The sequence below is a fragment of the Diorhabda sublineata genome, chromosome 3 (genome assembly GCF_026230105.1).
Source record: "Diorhabda sublineata isolate icDioSubl1.1 chromosome 3, icDioSubl1.1, whole genome shotgun sequence".
Lineage (NCBI taxonomy): Eukaryota > Metazoa > Arthropoda > Insecta > Coleoptera > Chrysomelidae > Diorhabda > Diorhabda sublineata.
Window position 1 is genome coordinate 29,769,302 of NC_079476.1, and position 20,819 is coordinate 29,790,120.

Consider the following 20,819-nt stretch of genomic DNA (forward strand, 5'->3'; position numbering starts at 1 on the left):
TTGTGAAAAATGAATACTCTGGACCACAGAATATACCATACCTTAGGGTATGTTCTGTGCTCTGGACTTTGATGTACTGAATAAAATAAGCGATTATTATAACCTAATATTTATTATTCTACTTTTGTCAACAAAAATTTGTTGCTAAATGGCTTGGTTGGTATAAATAAAACATGACTAGTACTCCGGAACCAGGAATAGTAGACATTTTATCTAAACTTGATGAGGATAATCTATTATCATTAGCAAAAACTGTTACTCAAGGTCTATTAAAAATAAACACCACAGAAGGTGAGTCTTCATTAGCTACTTTCCATTTAAATTCAAGTGCACTGAGTTATGTGAGTATCTTATAGCTAACAATTGTTTTAATGTATTGTTAGATTTATAAACCAACTTAAAACCCATTCTGTTAAATATTCTTTCCAATCCTTTTGTATAAACAGGATTGAAAGCCTTTGCAGCAAATTTTTTTTGTTTTTCATTTTGGGTTTGGAAAATAGTTGTTTCACATAGAGATTTCTTAAACCGATGGCAATTAATTAATCTATTTACAATTCTTTTATCATAACCGTTGAGAACAGATACATCCTCAATAAAGTTCTTTTCCTTATTGTGTCTCTTGATGGTAAGTGGAAAGCGAATTAACTAATATACCAGGAGATTGAGACTGGCTATCTTTTGTCGGATACAATGAAAAGAATCAGCCAGGATGTACCTGCACGTACTGGTGTTTTTCTTTAATACATTAAATTCTAGCCTATTACTATTCCTAATTCCTGAAGTATCTAGAAATGGTAACTGTCCATTATTTTCCATTTCATAGGTGAACTTTATAGATAGTTATTTTGAGTTGAGTTCCATAATGAATTCGTCTTCGTTTGCCTTCTTTGTATTGAATATGGCGGCACACTGAGAATAATCAGCTTACATCGAAGGAGACCCATCTTCACTTTGTTCACAAACTCTAATGAATGCTTCACTGAAAAACTCTCAGGTTTGATGGGTAGGTTTTCAAACAATATGTCTTATTGCCTTCCCAGTTTTGTGAATTTTTGGGAAGGCTATAGGAGCTTTGACAATACTGGTTTACTTAAGGATAACTTATACCTGAGTGTACAGGTGATAAGGTTTCTACAATTTTTAAATCTATCCTCCTCAAACTCCTATTATTTGATTTTTGAGAGATTAATTGTATGCTGTTAAGTAATAAATATTTCTTGAATTAATTACTGTTTTATATTTCCTTGTTATATTTAAAATTATTTTTCTAGCTTTATTTTCAAAAAAACATGTTTATTTCAGAGGCAATAAAAGGCATTTTAAAATATTCACCAGATGCAATAAGTATTTTAAGAAGAAAGTCAATCACCAGAGAAGTATTATTTTCATACTTAGATGACAGAAATGTAATGGTAAGACTACCTATAACAAAAAATGAACTCATAGATAAAATTCTTGAATATTGGAATGAATCTGCATCTGGGATCAATCCTGAAAATAAATCTATTAGTTGTAGAAATAATGAAGACAGTTTGAGTAATTCTAAAAAAAATGAAAATAGTATCACTGCTCTTGCTGAACAATTTGCTGGTTGGTTCTTTCAGCTTCTAAATAATAATAATGTTGGAGCTGAACATTTCTATGCAGATGCAAAACTGAAAATCAATATGTTATCAAATGATGATCATAATACAATAAGTATTGAGAACAACCCCGAAAATATAGCACATGAATTATTAAATGTTAGAATGCAGCATAATCTTTATTTTAATCCAAATATTAGCAAAGAAGGTACCCAAGGAAGGATGAATCCGCATGGGTTAGTGATGGTTCTTGTGTGTGGTACACTTCATGTCCAAGAAACATGTGTAGGAGTATTCGAACAAGTGTTTGCATTGGCTAGGGACCCTTTCAGTGATAATAATTGGAAGATTAAAAGTACTGAAATGAATTTACGGAGTAATAATGCAGTTCATAGACTACCACGTTTATGTGAAAGTGAATTAACCTCTAACTTATTAACACTTCCTTCTAGTTAATAAATTTAATTAAGTCAAATAAAATATTTATTTCTGTAGTTACTATATTTTGTTTGAAAACATTCCCAACCATGTCTGTTCAGGCCAAACTTGAAAATTACTTAACAAAAATAATTCATGAGGAAGGTTTAGATTTGTAATTTGCTAGGGTTTTGTATAAATATGGGATAATTGTTAGAAGTGTCAGATGTTTGGTAACGTTCATAAAACTTTTGGATATAACAAATAATGCATGATGGGATATTCCTCTTTTATATATCTACAAAAACTTCCGCTATGACATATACCTTCTGAGGATATCTTACTATTTCCTTTATTTTTTCAAAAAAATTGTCTTATGATGTAATAATTTAAAAGTTATTTACCTCAAGAATTTCATGCACACTTCCATATTCTTTTATATAAATTATATCTTATGAATTATCAAAAAAAAAAATAAATTTATTTACGTTTTTACACTGATGACAGGATTCTCTTAATGTGGTGTATAACTTCTGTTTAAAATAAAATTTTACACATAGTCAAGGAAAAATTATTAAAGTTATATTATAGTTACAAACAGTGACAACTTGTACGCATAATATGCTCTACTACCATTTCAAAGTTGGGCTGATGGCTAGTTATATATAATAAATTAAGATCCTTTAGGGATAATCTGAGTATATACTCATCAAATATAATCAATGCAACTTTTTCAAATTAGACAATTTGAGCATAATCAAGTTTTATATTAGAACATGATGATTATTTGGCAACTTTTCTCTATGTCAATAGAACAATAGTGGAATTATCATTATAAGCACAAATTACAGGGAGATAATGCACTACGTAAATTTATATTATATTGGGCAGTTAGTGTAAAAAATTGTTTATTTATCGCACTGGTATAAAATTTTTGTTTCCGCAGGATTGTGCAATATATTTTTTCAACGACTTTCGGGAAATACTCCATATTTGCATTAGTGTCGATGATAGTTCCTGGGACCTAACATTGTTTTGTATAGATCATCAGTAGGATTATATTGTATATTTACCATTGTTGATATTGTTGTCTTTCCTAGTATATAATTTCGAATGGTGTTGTGGATTGAGGAGTCAAAATAAAACCGTTCAAGAGTTTTTTAAAATGCCAAAGTTTCGATATTTTATTTGATCTTTAAAAAGGCTAAGAAGATAAACAAGTAAACAAAAAATTGTGAACTTAGAAGTAAAAAAATAATCAGATAATGTAACAATATCAATATCTATACAGGGTGTTTCTATATTCGACCGACAACGCTCTACCACAGAGCGATTTCAATAAATGATTTATTTTGATATAGGAATACGAACCGTTACGGGGCCTAGATGCTGAGATATACAATAATAAGAAAATTGGCAATGAAAATAAATTATAATAGCACAAATTAAATTTAAACAACACTGTATTACAACAATAACAAAATTGACAAAGTTGCAATAGTCGTTCAAACTATTGGCCGCTTACTTCAATACACTTATTACATCGTTTTGTCATTGAAAAACGTGTCTTTGAGAATAAATCTGGATGGGATTGAATGATTTCTGCCGCAGCTTGAATTCGAGCTATTAGATCTTATTTAGATTCGATTATTGTTTCATACACTAAGGACTTCATATAAGCCCAAATAAAAAATCGATAGGATTTAAGCCAGGTGATCTTGGAGGCCAACAATTGAGTCCACCGAGACCAATCCATTTTTCTCTAAAACGACTGTTTAAGTAACTTCTTTGCCACTGCAGCAAAATGAACAGATGCCCTATCATGTTGTCTAATATGTAACGGTACATTCTCCAACAATTCTCTCTACTCACCCACAAATTAACCTAATGTTTATGCTAAAATCCCATTTCAGGAACAAAGTGCAGCTTTTCTTCATTTTGGAAAATTTCGATTTGCACAACTCTTTTGTAAATACCAGTTTGAAAATTCCATACGCACCTGAAAATCTCTAGGTTCTAATGCTTGAAAACTGGCCAATTTGTATGGATATAACACTTGTTCTTTTAAAACTTTCCGTTTTTGATTTAAAATTTTGAACATCCTATATATCAGCAACTAGGCCCCGTGAGGTTCGTATTCCTATATTAAAATGAATCATTCATTGAGATCTCTCTGAGGTAGAGCGTTGTCAGTCGAATATAGAAACAACCTGTATAAATGAAAAAGTTATTGTTCTTCTATTTTATACAACGTTCTTGTTTGTTTATGTTATATAGTTTGTCTTAGATGCTATGTGCCCAATTTATTTATATATTTATATTGTTACACTATTTGATTATTGTTTTACTTCTAATTTCACAATTTTTTGTTTACTTCTTTATCTTAATCAATGTTTGAGTTATTATGTACCATATATTTTTAGCCTTAATAAAGATCTAAACGTTAGCATTTTAAGAAACTCTTAGACAGTTTTATTTTGAATCCTCAACCCCATTCGAAATTGTAAATTTACATCAATAAATCAAATTTACTAATAGTTAAAAAATAAAACTCAAAGGATCAGAGGTGTAAGTATTTATAGATGTTGAATAAAAAAAACGAAAGTTTTCCGAAAGTTTATAGTAACAAAATCTTATTACAAGGTTACACGAAATTGAAGTTTTATCATTTTACTTACTGAGTAGCCTTTATACATAAGTTCTTAAAATTTAATTGTAATCACAGATCAATTTATAGTACAAAATTTTTTCATAAAAAATAGCTTTTTATCAATATGCAAAAAATATCAATCAAGCATTTGCCATATTGTGCAAAAATACTTAAATAACTAAATCTTCCTTGAAAACAGAAAGACTGTATACAAAATAAGGAAGAATATTTAAGAATCATATCTTCATATCCTAAATTGAGAAATTTTCAAGTCTAAAATTTAAATACTTTAAATGATTTTTATATATGTTATCTAAATATTGCTTATCAAATTTCATGAATACTACCTGTACAGTAGCTTATCATCACTAAATTCAAATGTCAATATCAGAACAACATCATCAGTAACTAAGTGATTTAGGTAATACTAAGACCAGAGTCTAAAACTTTTATAAAAATAATGATCAGTTCAACATAAAAATATCTTAAGAACATAAAAATAAAATTTTTATTATTGTGGAAATCAGTGAGAAAGTTAACAGGAAATTCAACACGTTATATATAAGCTGACAAGAAATAGAACTTGGTTTAAACAACTTTATACTTACTATTGAAAATGTGGCATGATATCAGAAAAATATCTGGTAAAAATATGACTGAATTGACTGAGTTTTTGCTAATCAATTTGAATGCATCTCAGATGAAAACTATACAGAAGAAATTTCAAACTACAAGAATAGTGCCAAAACTAATACAACAGAAACAATATATTCGACATTTCTTTAATGTTCTACAAAAAAATCTGCACCGGGACAAGAAAAATCCTATTACTGACTTCATTTACACCTTAATTATGCCTTTTTTACACCTTGAAGAATCTTCATTCCCTCTTGTTGTAGTAAATTTAAACCCATACTAAAATCCCATTGCTTACAAACCGATTTTTATATATTATTATGGAGCCGTTTCAATGAACGTTTCCTTCGATCCATTATCAAGATGTAATTGTCTTGAAATATGAAATTCGAAAGTTTTTACAAACAAAGAAGCACTAAACCAACCCCATAAAATGTATCTCGAATTTTACGCAGAAAAAACAAGATGTATTTTATTAATAAAAACCTACACATATTTAAAGCTGGAATAAAACTGGAAAATATAGCAGTAAACTATGTTTAGTAAAAGATTTTATGGAATGATCTTTGACACAAAGTAGACTTGAAAAGAATACACCCACAACACTGTCCTTCAGATGTGATAGTAAACAGTGTGTTCCGTTACCAATGATTTTAGAAATTCCAACTTAGTTGGAAATAAAAACATTACTATCAAAAAGCTGTTCAAGGTAAAGTAAATCAAAAATAGTCCATAGACAAACTTTAGGATTTGATTTTGATATACTAATGTATATTAACAAAATCATGATTTTATGAAAATAAATTAATGCTGAATCAACTTGGCACAAGAATGAATTCAGCATGAAGAATAATTACAGGAACATTCTGTACAAGTATCGCATTATTAGTATCATAGGTAAATTATACTAAATCACTGAAGGAAACATATTATCCTATTTCACCAAATAATGCTTTATTTAAAGTCGTTTATACTATTCTCAACTAGATAGAAGTCTTTTTGATGACTCCGATGGACTTAGGATTTATACGGATATGTCCAACAATTGAACTCCTTTTAGTTAAATAGTGCCTTTTTTGAATGCGGAAAAGACAGTTGGTTAAAGAAAAGCCTGTCTATTATGCAAACTTAAACAATAGTTTGTGACATGCTATACTACCTCATACTATCTCATTTTAGTATGAAATACTGAAGTATGTTCTCTCAAATTTTGACACTGAAATTTTGGAGATTTTAGAAAGCAAATAAGAATTCTATCCTGGTACACTAAAGTCATTCTCAACGATAACTCGTCAGCGAAATTCGACAAATATATCACATAATAATGTTTTTTATTTAAGCTACATAATAAATGTTTTGTTTAGCACTATATATAGAAGATACTTCCAAACTTAACTATACCCTTAGTGTTGCTAATTAACTTGAATGCTATTACTGACCCTTTCCAATATAAACTGCCAAAAATTTCCAATATGGAAGGATGTAACACCCAGAAATATCCGATTATTAAAAATGCCAGACTGTTAGCTCCATTTATACCACCAAACAACTTTATACTGATGAAAATGTAAATAAGAAGGAAACAGTTAGAATTATGCACGTTACAATAACAGAACGACAGATTCTATTTTTTACATATGAGGTACTAACACAGTTTATTATTACTAAATCTATATTCACTATTACATTGCCTGGTATTTCGAGGCGTACATGAACCAGAGACTTATGGAGGTCTCGAAGGACCAGGTAATGTGTGATAAACAGTATGATCAGTATTAATATCACCAACACTTAGGTTAGAACTTAACTGACAACAAGCAGTAAATTAAAATAATCACTTGGTATACATTTCAATGTTCTACATATCTTCAACAGAAGTTTTGTCAAAATTCTAAACTAAACATATTATCGCTAATGACCATCAAAGTTAATGTTAACAAAAACTCTTGGAAACTTCAAAGTGTCTATGGAGACCAGTCCTTAAAATAATCGGGATCCGATAAACTTTCTGTTAGAAGTTCATCTACCGAAGGAATTATGCTGTCAAGTTCAAAATTGTCATCACTAAAGCCATCCAAAACAAAATCAATACCACTAGCATCTGGTCATGACTGTCATGAGTCATAGTCGATAACAGTGTTGTCTAATAGTGCGTCGCATCTTTCTAACCCAACAAACGGGTTTAAATCAAAAATCTTTCCCAATTTATCTGCATTCATTTGTAGACATACTCCATTCATTTCAACAGAAGTCATAATTTTATTCAAATCTACATCTTCTATTGACCCTCCGTAAAAGCTATATTCATTTACTTGAGATGAAGATGAAGTAGATTTTCTTGCAGTTTGTTTAATAGCAACCTGCAAAGGAGTGGTATGTATACTGGTAGTGTTTGGACTATCTGGATTTGGAACTACTACTGCTGTCTCAAGAACAGTACGCAAGGCGCTCTGGAATCGATCTTCAATATCTTGTGCGTGTATGATATTATCTGTTGACTGACTGTGTTCCTTGCGACAATGACTCAATGCATCTGTTTTACTTCTGAAGCTAAAATAGATAATACATTGAATTAGCTTTATTGTGTGATAATGATTACTTGCCATTTAGAAGAGATTAAACAATCAATACTTACTTTGAACCACACTCTTTGCATATAAAAGCTCTGAAATGATTTCTCATATGAGCTCGAACATTGCCTACACTGCTTCCTGTAAAATTTCTTTCATATGAGCATTCTGTACATTGATAATGCTTCCAAGTTTTTTGACTGGAGGAAGCAAGTGCACTTCTGCTATTTAGAGATAAATCTAATTTATCTGGTTGGGATTCTATCAAGTTCTCTAATATACTTATGTATTTAACTGGTACGCCAGGATGAATACGTTGAAAATGCATTTTTAAACCATTCATTTTGAAAAACCTTTTCCGGCAACTACAGCAAGTATACCTAAAATTATGAATATTTATATTTGTTAGATATTAAAGAAATGTTCTATCCCCCATGATAATAACATACTCGTGAAAAACTTGACGTTTCCATATACATAGTTGAAACATTGGTTGGTAGCGATCCGTAAGGACAACTATTACTCTTAAAAAAATTCTCGTGTTCATAAAATTATGCCATATTATATACCAAACTACCGAAAATCTGCTAAAATCAATTGGGTATTATAGTATTATAGTGATTCTAAATCTCCCACCTCTCCACGTAGTACTGGAAAGCGTGGCTGAAAAAACATCACTCATAATGTTCAGAGACGGAATCTCCAAAGATGTAGAAGTGGAATCAAAATATCCTGCGAGCAATGAACAAAAATACAATCAAATGGTGCACGAACGGCTCTAAAGCAGCAAACAGAACTGGAAAGGAAGTGTAAGGGCCCAAACCCAAACACTATGAAAGCCTATGCAACACACTAATCATCATCCTGTCCGATAGCCAAGTAGCCATTAGAACTTTAAGCTCCAACATCACAAAATTCAAACTAGTAAACCAGTTTGGGAATGCCTAGACAAATTAAACGAGGTATGCAAGATAAATGAAGTTACCCTGCAATGGATTCCGAGACAAAACGGAGTGGAGGGAAACGAAATAGCTGACAGACTCATTAAAGCAGAGGCAGACAAACCCTTCATAGGACCTGAACCCTTCTCAGCTAAAGAACAATGAACCCTTCTCAGCTAAAGAACAATAAAAAAAGCATTGGAAAAGAAGGTAGATAGGAAACCTATTAAAAGGGACAACCTCCAAGGACTGAGACAGGCTAATACTCTTCTGGGAAAAGCTTACAATAAAAATCACACACAAATTAGCTTTCTGTTATAGCTACCATATTACAAAATAGGAGAAGGATGAGTGGTGTGAATAAGTTTTGATATGTTGACTCAACCTTAATCATTCAACTCACCTTACCATAATAATAACCTCTAAATACAGGACAGATTTTTGTAATTAATAATAAATCTGATGAAATTATTTAACCCAAATTCGATATTTTGAAATTTATATCTATTTACCTGTAAATACCAAACGTCTCCCCTTCATGTACTTCCAGATAATGTTGCCTGATTTTAATTTCAGAACCCATTTCACTACATATTACGCAAGCAACATAATCTTCAAGTTTCCTTTCACATTTATCTTGATTTAAAATTTTGAATTTAACATGCATATGCTCATGTTGGCTAGATATATGAGACACAATAAGCATCTCTGAATCAGACATATAAGGACAATATTCGCAACAAAACACATCGCCAGCTCGAGGTACATTCGTGTCAGTTTTGGTAACCACCACCAAGTCATTCACGTTGTCAGTGATCTACAAAAAATAATATTACAGTATATAAAACTATTTGATAATACTGGAAAATATTTTAGGAAAGGAATCATTTCTTATTATGCGTTCAAGTGGCCTCTTCGATCGCCAGATTTATCTCCACCTGTTTTTTTATATTATTCAAGATAAAATGTTTATCGAAATGGTTTTGGAGAAGCTACAAATTTTAACGAATTAAATTAAAAAGTTACCACCTTGAAAAATGAGGCTATTTCTGTAAGATAGATTTCGATACTGCAAAGCTGAAAGATGTGGATAATATGATAAAATTTTGTTTAATAACGTTTTTCATCTTTTTATTTTTTTTTTTTTCAAAAGTATCGTTAAGTAACCACAAATGATCTTGTTTTGATACTGATTGATTTCAATATTAGTAGAAGTACCGAAAATCAGAGTACTCAAAGATTGGAGTGAGACTCTAGTAGAATAATTAAGCTTATTATTAATCACGATGTTCTATTGAACTTTACACTGGTAGATTGGAATTAAGTTGATTAAATATTTTACATTGAAATTTCCATATTATGTACAATATTTCCGGTATTGCATAGTAGAAAGTATCAAATCTTCAAGTAGAAATTTTTTCAAAACATCAAACCAAATACAAAATGTGTGATTTAAATCAGAATAATATTTTATTTTTAACACGCTTTCATTAGCTTCACCTGTATGTGGGTTTGTGAGTTTGTTTGTAACTCTCCTTTGGACTAAAAGCAAGTGACTTATTTAATAAAAATTTCATTTGATAGAGGATTCCAGCAGCAGATTTCCGTGTTGGAAATTTAGTACTTCGACAACCTTACAACAACACCGTTATGGTTCAATACAAGTTTCGACGAGATGTCGGTATATAAGCAGTGAGGCCATTATACGAGGGTGGTATCAATTATGAACGCGGAGTGTAAATACACTCAAAAAATATATGCTTATGACATTGCATCAACGCGACATGGAAAAATATTTTATATGAGACATTACAAAAAGGCTCACAGGGCATAGGAAAAATAATTTTGCCAAATACCATCCAGTTATCGATACATTTCCGGCGAAGAAGAGTAATCGTGGCAACCAGAAGTAGCTTCTAGAGACTTTTACAAAATGAAATGAAAAATCGTGTATGTCCGCCTGTCGTTCGTCTCGTTCTTTTTCTTAATCAGAATTTGTTTCATTTATCTATTTTTATGGAAATTTATAATTAGTACATTATACAGAAAACCATGCATCCTGTAACAAAATATGAAACTAAAAAATGAAAAATAAATGTAGTTAAACTCAAAAATACGCTTTCAAAGGACATCAAAGTAAAAACTTGGAGCGTGGACATGGGGAGCTTTGTTTCATATTTCTCGAGCGCCCCACGGTTTTTCACAATAATACTAGTATTTTTTATTCATGATTGTTTTAAGCTTATTTTATCTTTTTAGTTTGATGTGCTTTAAAAGCGTGTTTTTTAGTTTTTCCAAACTATATTTTTGTTTGATTAGTTCAATAATACCTCTTATTCAGTGAATCAAAGAAAGTATATACCTAAAACTCATAATTGAAATATGTATGCTTTTTTTTAACCAGTATCTTATCAATGTTGAAATATCAATGAGGGCTGGAACATTTTCATAAGAAAGGAGTGTGATGAATATCGATGCTACAGGTAACTACTACAGTAACTTTGAAAACACTGGCTGTTCAATTTGATGTAAGTTATTTTTAATATTTATATATTATAAAATATTGATGAAGAGGCTCTTTTTATCTAAAGTTGATTACCTATAGTTGAAGTTGGTTTATAACTTTTATATATTAGAACTTTAAATTTATAAGATATAATGAATATGCAGAAATCACAAGAGTAAGTTTTGTAGAATGTATCAATAAACTAGGATACATTTGTAAATCTCTTAATTTTACCTCAAAATTAGTTTCCGGCACTTCTGTCGCTTCACAAGACATTCCTTGGACAGTACCATCTTGTTCTGATTCGTCAATCATGTTGGGAATAATCACCTCTGGTACTAGAACTTCTGCAATACTTGTCTGAAATAAATACATAAACTGAAAAAAATAATACTCCCAGTATTAAGTTTCTGGGCATTATTTTACATGGAAACATCATATTTACCTTAAGAAAGTCTGCCAAAAATGGCCTTAATTTATTAAAAAAAATTGTCACCCATAAATGGGGCACTGATTCTATGAGTCTGATAAATCTCTACGAGGCTCTCGTAAGATCAAGAATCGACTACGCTTCCATTGTTCAAGCATCATGTGAGAAAACATATTTAAACAACTTGACATATTGCAAAGCACTGTACTAAGAATCGCTACTGGTGCATTTTGAACACCGATGAATGCCTTTACTGTCTCACCCTTCCAACTTTGAGGAATTTAACTGAGTATGAACTATGCAACATCAGTTTTGTCAAATAAACTAATCCTGTTAATCGCAAAATTCATACAAATCACTTTAAACGCCTATTTGAACACAAACAAATAACTATTCCATTCTATGAAAGAATTCGCCAATATACACCCTAGCACTTGAATTACCAGATTTCTTTCCAATTAATATGAATATCCCCTCTCCTTGGAAATCCCTATCCCCCCCCCTCATCAACGTAAATATGAACTACTTTGTAAAAGGAAAAAACAAACCATTTTCTAATAGGACAATCATTCCATACTCTTACAGAAGTAAGATTCAAACAATACCATTTTATGTACATCTACGCATCCAAAACAACTCATGGCCTAGGAACAGCAGTAGTACTATCAAATTAAATTCTCACATTTAAACTATCACCACATAATATCGTCCACACTGGAGAGCTCTATGCCAAATTATAGGTACAGGTACGTTAGAAGAAATCAACGTAACAGAACAGCCATAATTACAGATTCCATGAGCTTCGTCCATACCATTCAACAACTTTTTCCCCAACATCCACTAGATCTGCTTATTAAACTCAATTACACTTATAAAACAATCCAAGTCAAAAATATATCCAGCAATTGTGCGCGAAGTGATAGCAAATGACTACAAAGGGATAATCAGAACAAAGTTCGGTGCGTGTGGCAAAGTTAGTGGAACAGATCGTAGTCGATATTAAAATCTATAAAACCATCCATTCAACCAAGGAATCTTGTAATGAGAATCTAAACGTGAAACACTCATAGTTGATGCGTGTAAAGTACAAAAACGAAATAGTAATTAACAACTTCCCAAACAATATAATCTCTCTACTTAGTAATAATTGCAATATGATAAATTATTTCATATTAATCAAATTTACTGGTTAGTTTATAAAATCCCCAACTCGTTATGGGCAATGTGATAAGTCTCTAACTTCACGAAAATTCGTTCAATTTGTGCAACTACTTGACACGTGACAATCACGTGATTTCAGAAGTAGTTCTAATTTCTAGCCTCTAGTAAACAATAAGACGTTGAGCAATGGCTGGCATGCTTGAGCGTTTAAATTCCAAATTAATTAATATTATGGATATTAAGAAAACAAATATTGGTTAAGTTAGGTAGTAAGTACTCAAAAAAAACCTGCACTCTATTCTACTGGACCAAGAAGCAGAATTCGTTGATTTATATCTGATGATCCATCAGTGTTGAAAATACTTATAAAAGGCGTAACTTCTAGCATGAAATTTTCTTCAATTATATTTTATGATGCTGTTTAAGATCTATATTACTTTTACAGATATAAAGTAATGAATAACTATAAATTTGAAGACTTGTTTAAAAAATCCGATTTAAATAAAAAAATCACGAACCCTGGCAATAAATCATGATATTTATCACATTCCTCATTACGAGTTGGAGATTTTGTAAACTAACCTATAAATTTGATAAATGCTAAATAATTTATAATATTTACCAAATTCAGTGGTCATTATATATAATCAAATTTTGAAACAGAAGAGAGCTAAAATCAATAAGATTTAGAAATATATAAATACATAAAAATACTTCATGAAAATAATTGTTATTCATATTCACAGTATCATTTTCAAATTTTCTACCTTTTTAAATGTTTGTGCTGCTGATTTCATTTTAGCCATTTCCTCCTCAATTTCCTTTACGTGCAAAAAATCGGCGTATTGAAGTTCACCTGCTACAGTAGGTCCCGCTTCCACAATACTGGGTACATTTTCGGAAACATGAGTTTCATTAAAATGATTCATCATAGAACTACGTGTGAATGAATTGAAACTACACAGACTGCATTTAAACGGGATACAATTCCAATGGAAAATCGCATGTTCGTTTCTTTCTTGCTCATTTCTGTACCTAAAATTGGGATGCATTCTTTTACAGTAGTCTTAAATAACTTTCAATTAAAATTTTATTTGGTAAAATTCGAGAATATTTTATGAAGTCAAAAATATAATTCAATTGAACTGATTTATGAAGATAATATTGGAAGAAATATATATTCGAATATGCAGTGGTAAACCACAGCAATGAGAACCGCAATGTCCTGAGTGCACCACAATGAGCTACAGTACATGTATATTGAAAACTAGTAATATTTAAAAAAAATTATAAAGCGTAGATCTGTTCAGTTGAAATTGTTCTTAATGGAACCCCTCCATACTTCTAATTATTGATAATTTCCAAGTGTATAACTTTATTTGAACCATATTATACCTAAAGGCTTCCTGTTTTAGGTTATTTCAACAATTTTGAGAATTTTTACTGATAGGTAATCCTACTTCCAAATTAAATGTTTTTAGAAAAAATAAAATTCTTCAAAAACCTTATCATATTCATCATAAACGATATTGTTTATTGACATTTCGGCATTCGTCAATATAACCATCTAATTTATTTATATGAGTGTAAGCATAAGTTTTCCCTATTTTTAATGTGGAATGGAGTGGTTTTGAGAAAACGGCGTCAACTTCTGAGCACCTTAAACAATGTTTTTGAAGAAAAGATATAGGTAGGTGGCAATAATTTGTGGCTCACTCTGCAATGTTTTATTATCAAACATCACATCATATACTTCATAAAAGCCTGCTGTTTACGGAAATTTGACCGTGATTATTATAGAATCTAGTCCACTCTGCTTTGATGTATTTTTTTACCATATAAATTAGTTCTGTGCATTAGAATATTGTTAAGGGTTCAAGTTCTGATGTTGCAACAACAGGTGAAGATCATCCATTGTTTTCAAAACGGTAGAGCTATCAGGAAGTCTTACTTGAATAATTTTTTAACTAGTAATATACAATACAATCGCTGTTTTCTGAGTCAAATCTATTTATATTTTTAGCACCTCATTCCGTATCATACCTAAAATTTATTGTTACTTGTGTTATGAAATCTGAATTCGAAAGTCACTAAATTGTTATATTTTAGTTTTTGTAAATGGCACAGTGAAAATAATTTTTGAGGCGAATTCTTATGTAACAAGAAATCATCAAAAAGTTTAACTGATTCAAAGAAAATTTTCACTTGAAGGCTGATTTTAATTCAATTTAAAAAAAAACTGCAAAAATGTATACGGCATGGTATCGTACAACACAAAAAATGCAGAATAGTATCTTTGATAGCAGATAAATATCTTTCCATAACTTTTTATAGTTCCTATATAGTTCAAGTTTCTAAAAAATTTATTTCCGTCAATTTAAAAATATGATAATGAAATTTATCGAAGACTCCATTCCATAAAACAATTTTAGGACCCACTTTTGTGTAACTGGAATTTGAAAATATTTTAACTGAAACGAGCATCTCTGAAAACTACCAATTATCAGAAACTTATTGTGAAATAAAAATAAAAAATAGAATAAATTTGAGTAAAAGTTGTCATCAAATAAAAATTTTTAAATTATTCAGTATACATAAATTATCCAGTGATGTGAGAGGATGGATAGATGGATTTGTTTTTATATTTTTCAATGAGTAATAATAGAAAAAATAACAAACAAAAAACATCAGAATAAAAATATATTAACGAACAAAAATAATGGAGACAGTAAACGTCATTAATAAACAAAGGGGGAAACAAAGATGGAAATGAATTGACCAAATATTGCAAAAATAAATATTGTCAGTTCCTTTAGTTTTAATTAGACTTGGCATCTTGTAAGGGTCCAAAGTCAGTTGTGTATTGGACAGAAGCTATTGAAAAAAGTTTCAACCCAAAAACTCAAAGTCCGTATCTAGGAGGACAAAACACGGAAGATAAAAACATATGTACTTTTAGGAAGAATAATAATACTTACCATTTATTGCAATATCTGCACAATACCTTATGTTTTTCGGTAACAGGTACATCTGCGGGTGCTGAAAGGGAAGCAATTATTTTTACACACTGTATTCTTATCAACATCTGTAACCAAATTTCTAGCTTGGGATTCCTCGGCATGGTAATAATATTATCAAGATCAAATTCCTGTTTATGTTCTCGAACATGTTTAGCCATGTATCTATAGGTAATGGTTTCATCTCCGCAAATTCCACATTTATATCTATAAAACAAGATGAATTAGTTAAACTGTATTGTTAGTACTCTATATACATACCTGTATACTCTTTTTTCTTTAAACAGGTGAAAGATGACATCTGAAATCCTTTTTGACTTGAAATTGTTACATACTGGACATTTTAATTGTTTATTTAATGGTTGTCCAAAATCACCAAATAAGTTTATTAAATTCATTTCAGAATATTCATTTTCAACACTGGCTTCTACAGCGTGTTCTATTGTTTTCACTACAGGTTCTACATCTATATCGTCATCTATAACAATAACGTTTGTAACCTCACTCGTCTTTTCTTTTTTTGGCAAATTATTTTCAATATTTTTGGTAACATCTACACTTCCAGTTGCTACCGCGTTAATTGATAAATCTAGGTTAGCCGAGGATTTTATTACAGAAGTAGGTATTGGTGGAGGAGGTTTAACTGATTTTTTCGAACTTTTTGAAGTAACTGGCAACGATTCATCAAAGAGAATACCCCTACAACGAAAAAAATATGTTAAAAGCTATATTTCTTCTTTTTTCACTGTATATTTGATCAACTGGTTCAATAATTTAATTTACATTGATATAATAATTATAACACACGGGGTTTTTACAATTTTAATTAACAGAACTTGAGAAATATACATATTTATAGCCAATTTCATTTCGAATATTTCCGTAGGGTATGGACACTTAAAATATTTCCGTGTTCCATTGAACTAATAACTTTTTTCGGTGTATTTATAATTGAATTATTACAGGTGTCGTTCTTAAAGTTCTCTCCTTTCACATTAACCCCATAATAGTATCAGACGGTTGGGATAGGGTAGTCAAAGTATGGAATTTGACTAATTGTCGTTTGAAGATCAACCATTCTGGTCATACCGGTTACTTGAACACCGTCATCGTTTCACTTGTTGGTAGTTTATGCGCTTGTTGTGGTAAAGATTACAAAGCTATGTTATGGGATATGAACGTTGGTAAACATTTACATACATTAATCTACATATTTTAAAAAACGTCATTTTATTAAATTTTAACTATACAATTTATAGAAGTTCAAGATCAATATTCACAGGTGTCTCCACACGGCAGACACCATTCGAATTACTCTAGTGTAAAAGAGTTTCACTCACCCTCCGTGCTTCTTTTTACATAAAAAAAAACTGAACTATAAATTACAAAAAACAAAATTTGAATGTAACAAGAAACGACACGATGGGTAGATAAACTACCTATGGTCCTTAAATCATTCGCGGTAACTCAGCATCCTGAATAGATTCGTAATCAAGCATGTGCATTACAGTGATCCTAAATTAGTTACCAACTGATTTGGAATTGATTCTAAATTCTACCAAGAAACTAGCGTCATAGCTATAGAAACCAGAATGAGAATAGAGTGGGAGTAGTAGAGAAAGAATGAGAGAGAAATAGAAATGCGGAGAGGGAATTATAGGCATCACGCAGCTGCATGCATTAAATGTTATCGATGGATTTTTGTTGCGCAATTATATACACAAAGGTTAAGTTACAGGAGAAACAGTCTCGTTACCTTAGATTAGAGAAGGGAGAGTATACCGCACATGACAAAGAGCTGTCAATTTAAATACTGAATTTTCAAGTTGATAAATCTAAAGTTTTTAAGAGATATTACAAAATTTAACACACCGCAATTCTTAAGTAAATAATTCCCAGACGATCAATACATAAGTATTAGAAATTTCGGAAATATATTAGAGTTTGTACACTTTATTGTTTGCCTTTGTCACAACTCCACTACAATTCCTGAAAACACATATCCTTGTAATTAAACTAAGAAAATTTTGATTTTTCTCAATGTTGCGATTTGAGCTTGTTTTGCAAGTGGATTCTTTGGTACTTTAAGTCAAATTGTCAGATTCCCAAAACCCATTTGCTTATTACTTTCCGTAAAAAGTTGTTGCTTCTACATGTAGTTTTTCTGGGCTATATGGTTGATTTTTTCTTTTTACAACTTTCTACTGTCCTGTACATAATACAAAGTGCTGCTAAATAAACCTAAACCTTAAATTTTTAATTGTTTTAGTTTGATTCTCTTCTCTAACAATTTTGTTATGAAATGTATTATTTTGTAAATGCCAACTTGCTTATAGCAATATGGTAGTTATTTTGGAAAAAATCTTTATTTATTTGATTGAATATTCAAGTAAATCTATAAATTAATTCTTTTAAACAAATTGAAATAAAAACTCACCTAATATGTCGAACTCTTGGTCTGTCTCTTTGCCATAATGGAGTAGTATCGAATGAATCCGAGTCTTTATCATCTTTGGGTTCGTCTTCAATTTTCCGGTAAACATAAACAATATTAATGTCTTGATTATTATGTTCTTGTTTAAAATGTTCTGTGAATGTACTTTTATCATTAGTCTTATAAATGCATAAAGCACATTTATACTGTGAATCGATATCATGTTTTTCTAAGACATGATTCTGAATTCCTTCCTGGGTTCCTGATCTAGTTTTACACATACAACATCTCCAAGGTTTGTTCAATTTAGTTTGATTTAATATCGTAGGGAACGTTACGCTCTTTCCATCATCATCTGTCGAATCTTTTGGTTCCGATTCCATGTATCTTACTGTTGTAGTTTTCACTTGTAAATCGATGTGAACGTCATTACAATGTTTCTCAACTTTATGTTTTAGATTACTAAGGTAATTACAATAATGACATTTATAAAGTTGAAGACCATGTAATTTGAGATGTCTAATCAAACCGTCTGCATCAATTGCAGTCAACTTAACTTTGCAATGAACACATATAAAAGAAGATTCCTCACTATGAAGTGCAATAAGATGATGACGGAGGTTAGCTTCTTCTGGACAAATGTAATTGCAGTCTTGAGCACAACATGTGTAACGAGTGTGGGATGGAACGAAGTGCGGAACATTTATGTCAATATCTAAAAAATATATAATTTATTATGAGCCAACAAGAACATGAATAAAAATTCGATAATAGTTTTGCACTCTTAAATTAAAGTTATAAAATAGCCTCGATAATTTTATATTTAAAAAAGTTGCAATGTTACATTCTGTCAAATTCAATTTTAGATCTTATGGTAACATGCCATTCATCTTGTTACGTGTTCCTTCAAATATTTGAATATTCCATTGTTCACGTATTGTATCATAGTAGTTAGTTCTGATTTATTGTTTCGAGTTTTTGAGGAAATTAATTTGTTATGGATCTCCCACTTCATTCGAGAAATTCAATTCAACCTCTACCTATCTACACTTTTCTTTTTTTTAAGCATATTTTGTATGATAGTTTTCACATAAATTCGTATTTATTCGGGGAACAAAATGAATAGAACAGAATCCTGTGTTATATTTTAAAAAATATAAATTCAGTTTTCTTATGCATTGGAGCATAAGCTCCTTTTATTCAAATATGTTCTTTCTACTTGTTTCTTCTTCAGTAAGTTCCATCTGTGTTCCCGTTTTTTTCCTGCAATTCTACAGCTGCCAGTTGGAGTTTCAAATTAATTATTATACTCTATTTGGAAAGAGCGTAGAGTAATAAATGCTTATCATAAATGCAAAATCCTGAAATTTTTAGTACGTCCAAAATTTGGAATATTTAAATATGCCAATGATAAATAAGTAACTGGACAGAGATATATTTTCCCCATAATTGACCATAATAAAATGTAAGCGGTTACCTAAATAATCCGAATGGCCATCCTTTTCTTTCCAAAATTGAAGGATATCTTTATTTATTTATTTAAATTATTGTCTATATTTCGATTAAACTAAATATACCACTGCTCAAATGGAGTAAAGTTCTTGTTAGTATTGTTTTGGACCCTTATACGGGGTGGCAAACGCGAAACATTAGCAACAACCCTTTCAATTATCTTGTAAACTTTATCATACAAAAATAAGTTGGTACTTTGCGAGAAACACATATTTACCTTTAACTTCCGATTTGTTTATGGTTCCCATTTTAGATGAATGGGAACTAGAAGCTAAGTTAATCATCTTATCAAACATTTTCTCATTTTTTTCCAAACACGGGACGGGGTTAACTGGAGCAGTATCGGGAACAGATTTTTCCTCTGAATGAAATTGTAAATGTCGCACCATATTTGTTCTTACTTTTGTTGTGTAAGAGCATACCCCACATCTACAATGTAACAATACATATTACATACATATTATTGAATCATTTTTTACTAAAATCTAAAGTAATTTACATTGTGTCGGGTGAACAGCCGCGCGCCATCTAATGGCACTGGTCAAAATTTAATGTGGTAGAAATTTTAATAGATAGTGGGAGGTTTTTTAGGTAACCGTTGTTGAATTATTGTTACAGATGTTTCTAAAAGAAGTTTACCGAAACTAGACAGGAGATTCTAATATGGTTTAGAGTTATCGATAACGCATATATAAGGTAGGATCTTACAGTGGAGCAGTTAGATGAATATCCGCGATACGTGGAGAACGATACATGCAATCCGGGTAGTAAAAAGTGATATCTGAAGTAAAATGTAATAAAGATTTATGTGTGAAATTACCTTGAACAATGTTATGCACGGACCTTTACCCTAAACGGTACGTTATAATAGTTGTAATAAAAATTTTCTTTCCTTACTAGATACTAAGTACAAGTTGGGGAACTAATTATGTATTAAGAATTGTTTGTAGCCCTAAAAA

General features: G+C 30.7%; 2 protein-coding genes across 4 annotated transcripts in view; one reads left to right on the top strand and one right to left on the bottom strand.

Annotated features, from left to right (window-relative positions):
- Positions 1-32: 32 nt before the first annotated feature.
- Positions 33-2,080, top strand: LOC130441448 (uncharacterized protein C3orf38 homolog). Its single transcript, XM_056775141.1, has 2 exons — positions 33-291; positions 1,306-2,080. The coding sequence occupies exons 1-2, from the start codon at positions 174-176 to the stop codon at positions 2,040-2,042; spliced, it is 855 nt and encodes a 284-aa protein (XP_056631119.1). The 5' UTR covers positions 33-173; the 3' UTR covers positions 2,043-2,080.
- Positions 2,081-4,607: 2,527 nt separating this feature from the next.
- Positions 4,608-20,819, bottom strand: part of LOC130441883 (uncharacterized) — a 35,516-nt gene continuing 19,304 nt past the window's right edge. For 2 of the 3 annotated variants that reach the window (XM_056775708.1, XM_056775709.1), the window contains exons 10-18: positions 20,078-20,289; positions 18,352-19,063; positions 16,176-16,613; positions 15,876-16,121; positions 13,665-13,932; positions 11,541-11,666; positions 9,313-9,617; positions 7,925-8,239; positions 4,608-7,839 (exon numbers count right to left, since the gene is read on the bottom strand). In XM_056775708.1, coding sequence (XP_056631686.1) covers positions 7,404-7,839; positions 7,925-8,239; positions 9,313-9,617; positions 11,541-11,666; positions 13,665-13,932; positions 15,876-16,121; positions 16,176-16,613; positions 18,352-19,063; positions 20,078-20,289 — 3,058 coding nt within the window. In that variant the 3' untranslated portion in view covers positions 4,608-7,403. Of the gene's footprint in view, positions 7,840-7,924; positions 8,240-9,312; positions 9,618-11,540; positions 11,667-13,664; positions 13,933-15,702; positions 15,813-15,875; positions 16,122-16,175; positions 16,614-18,351; positions 19,064-20,077; positions 20,290-20,819 lie in introns of those variants that run through there. The other variant, XM_056775710.1, reaches the window with a different exon arrangement.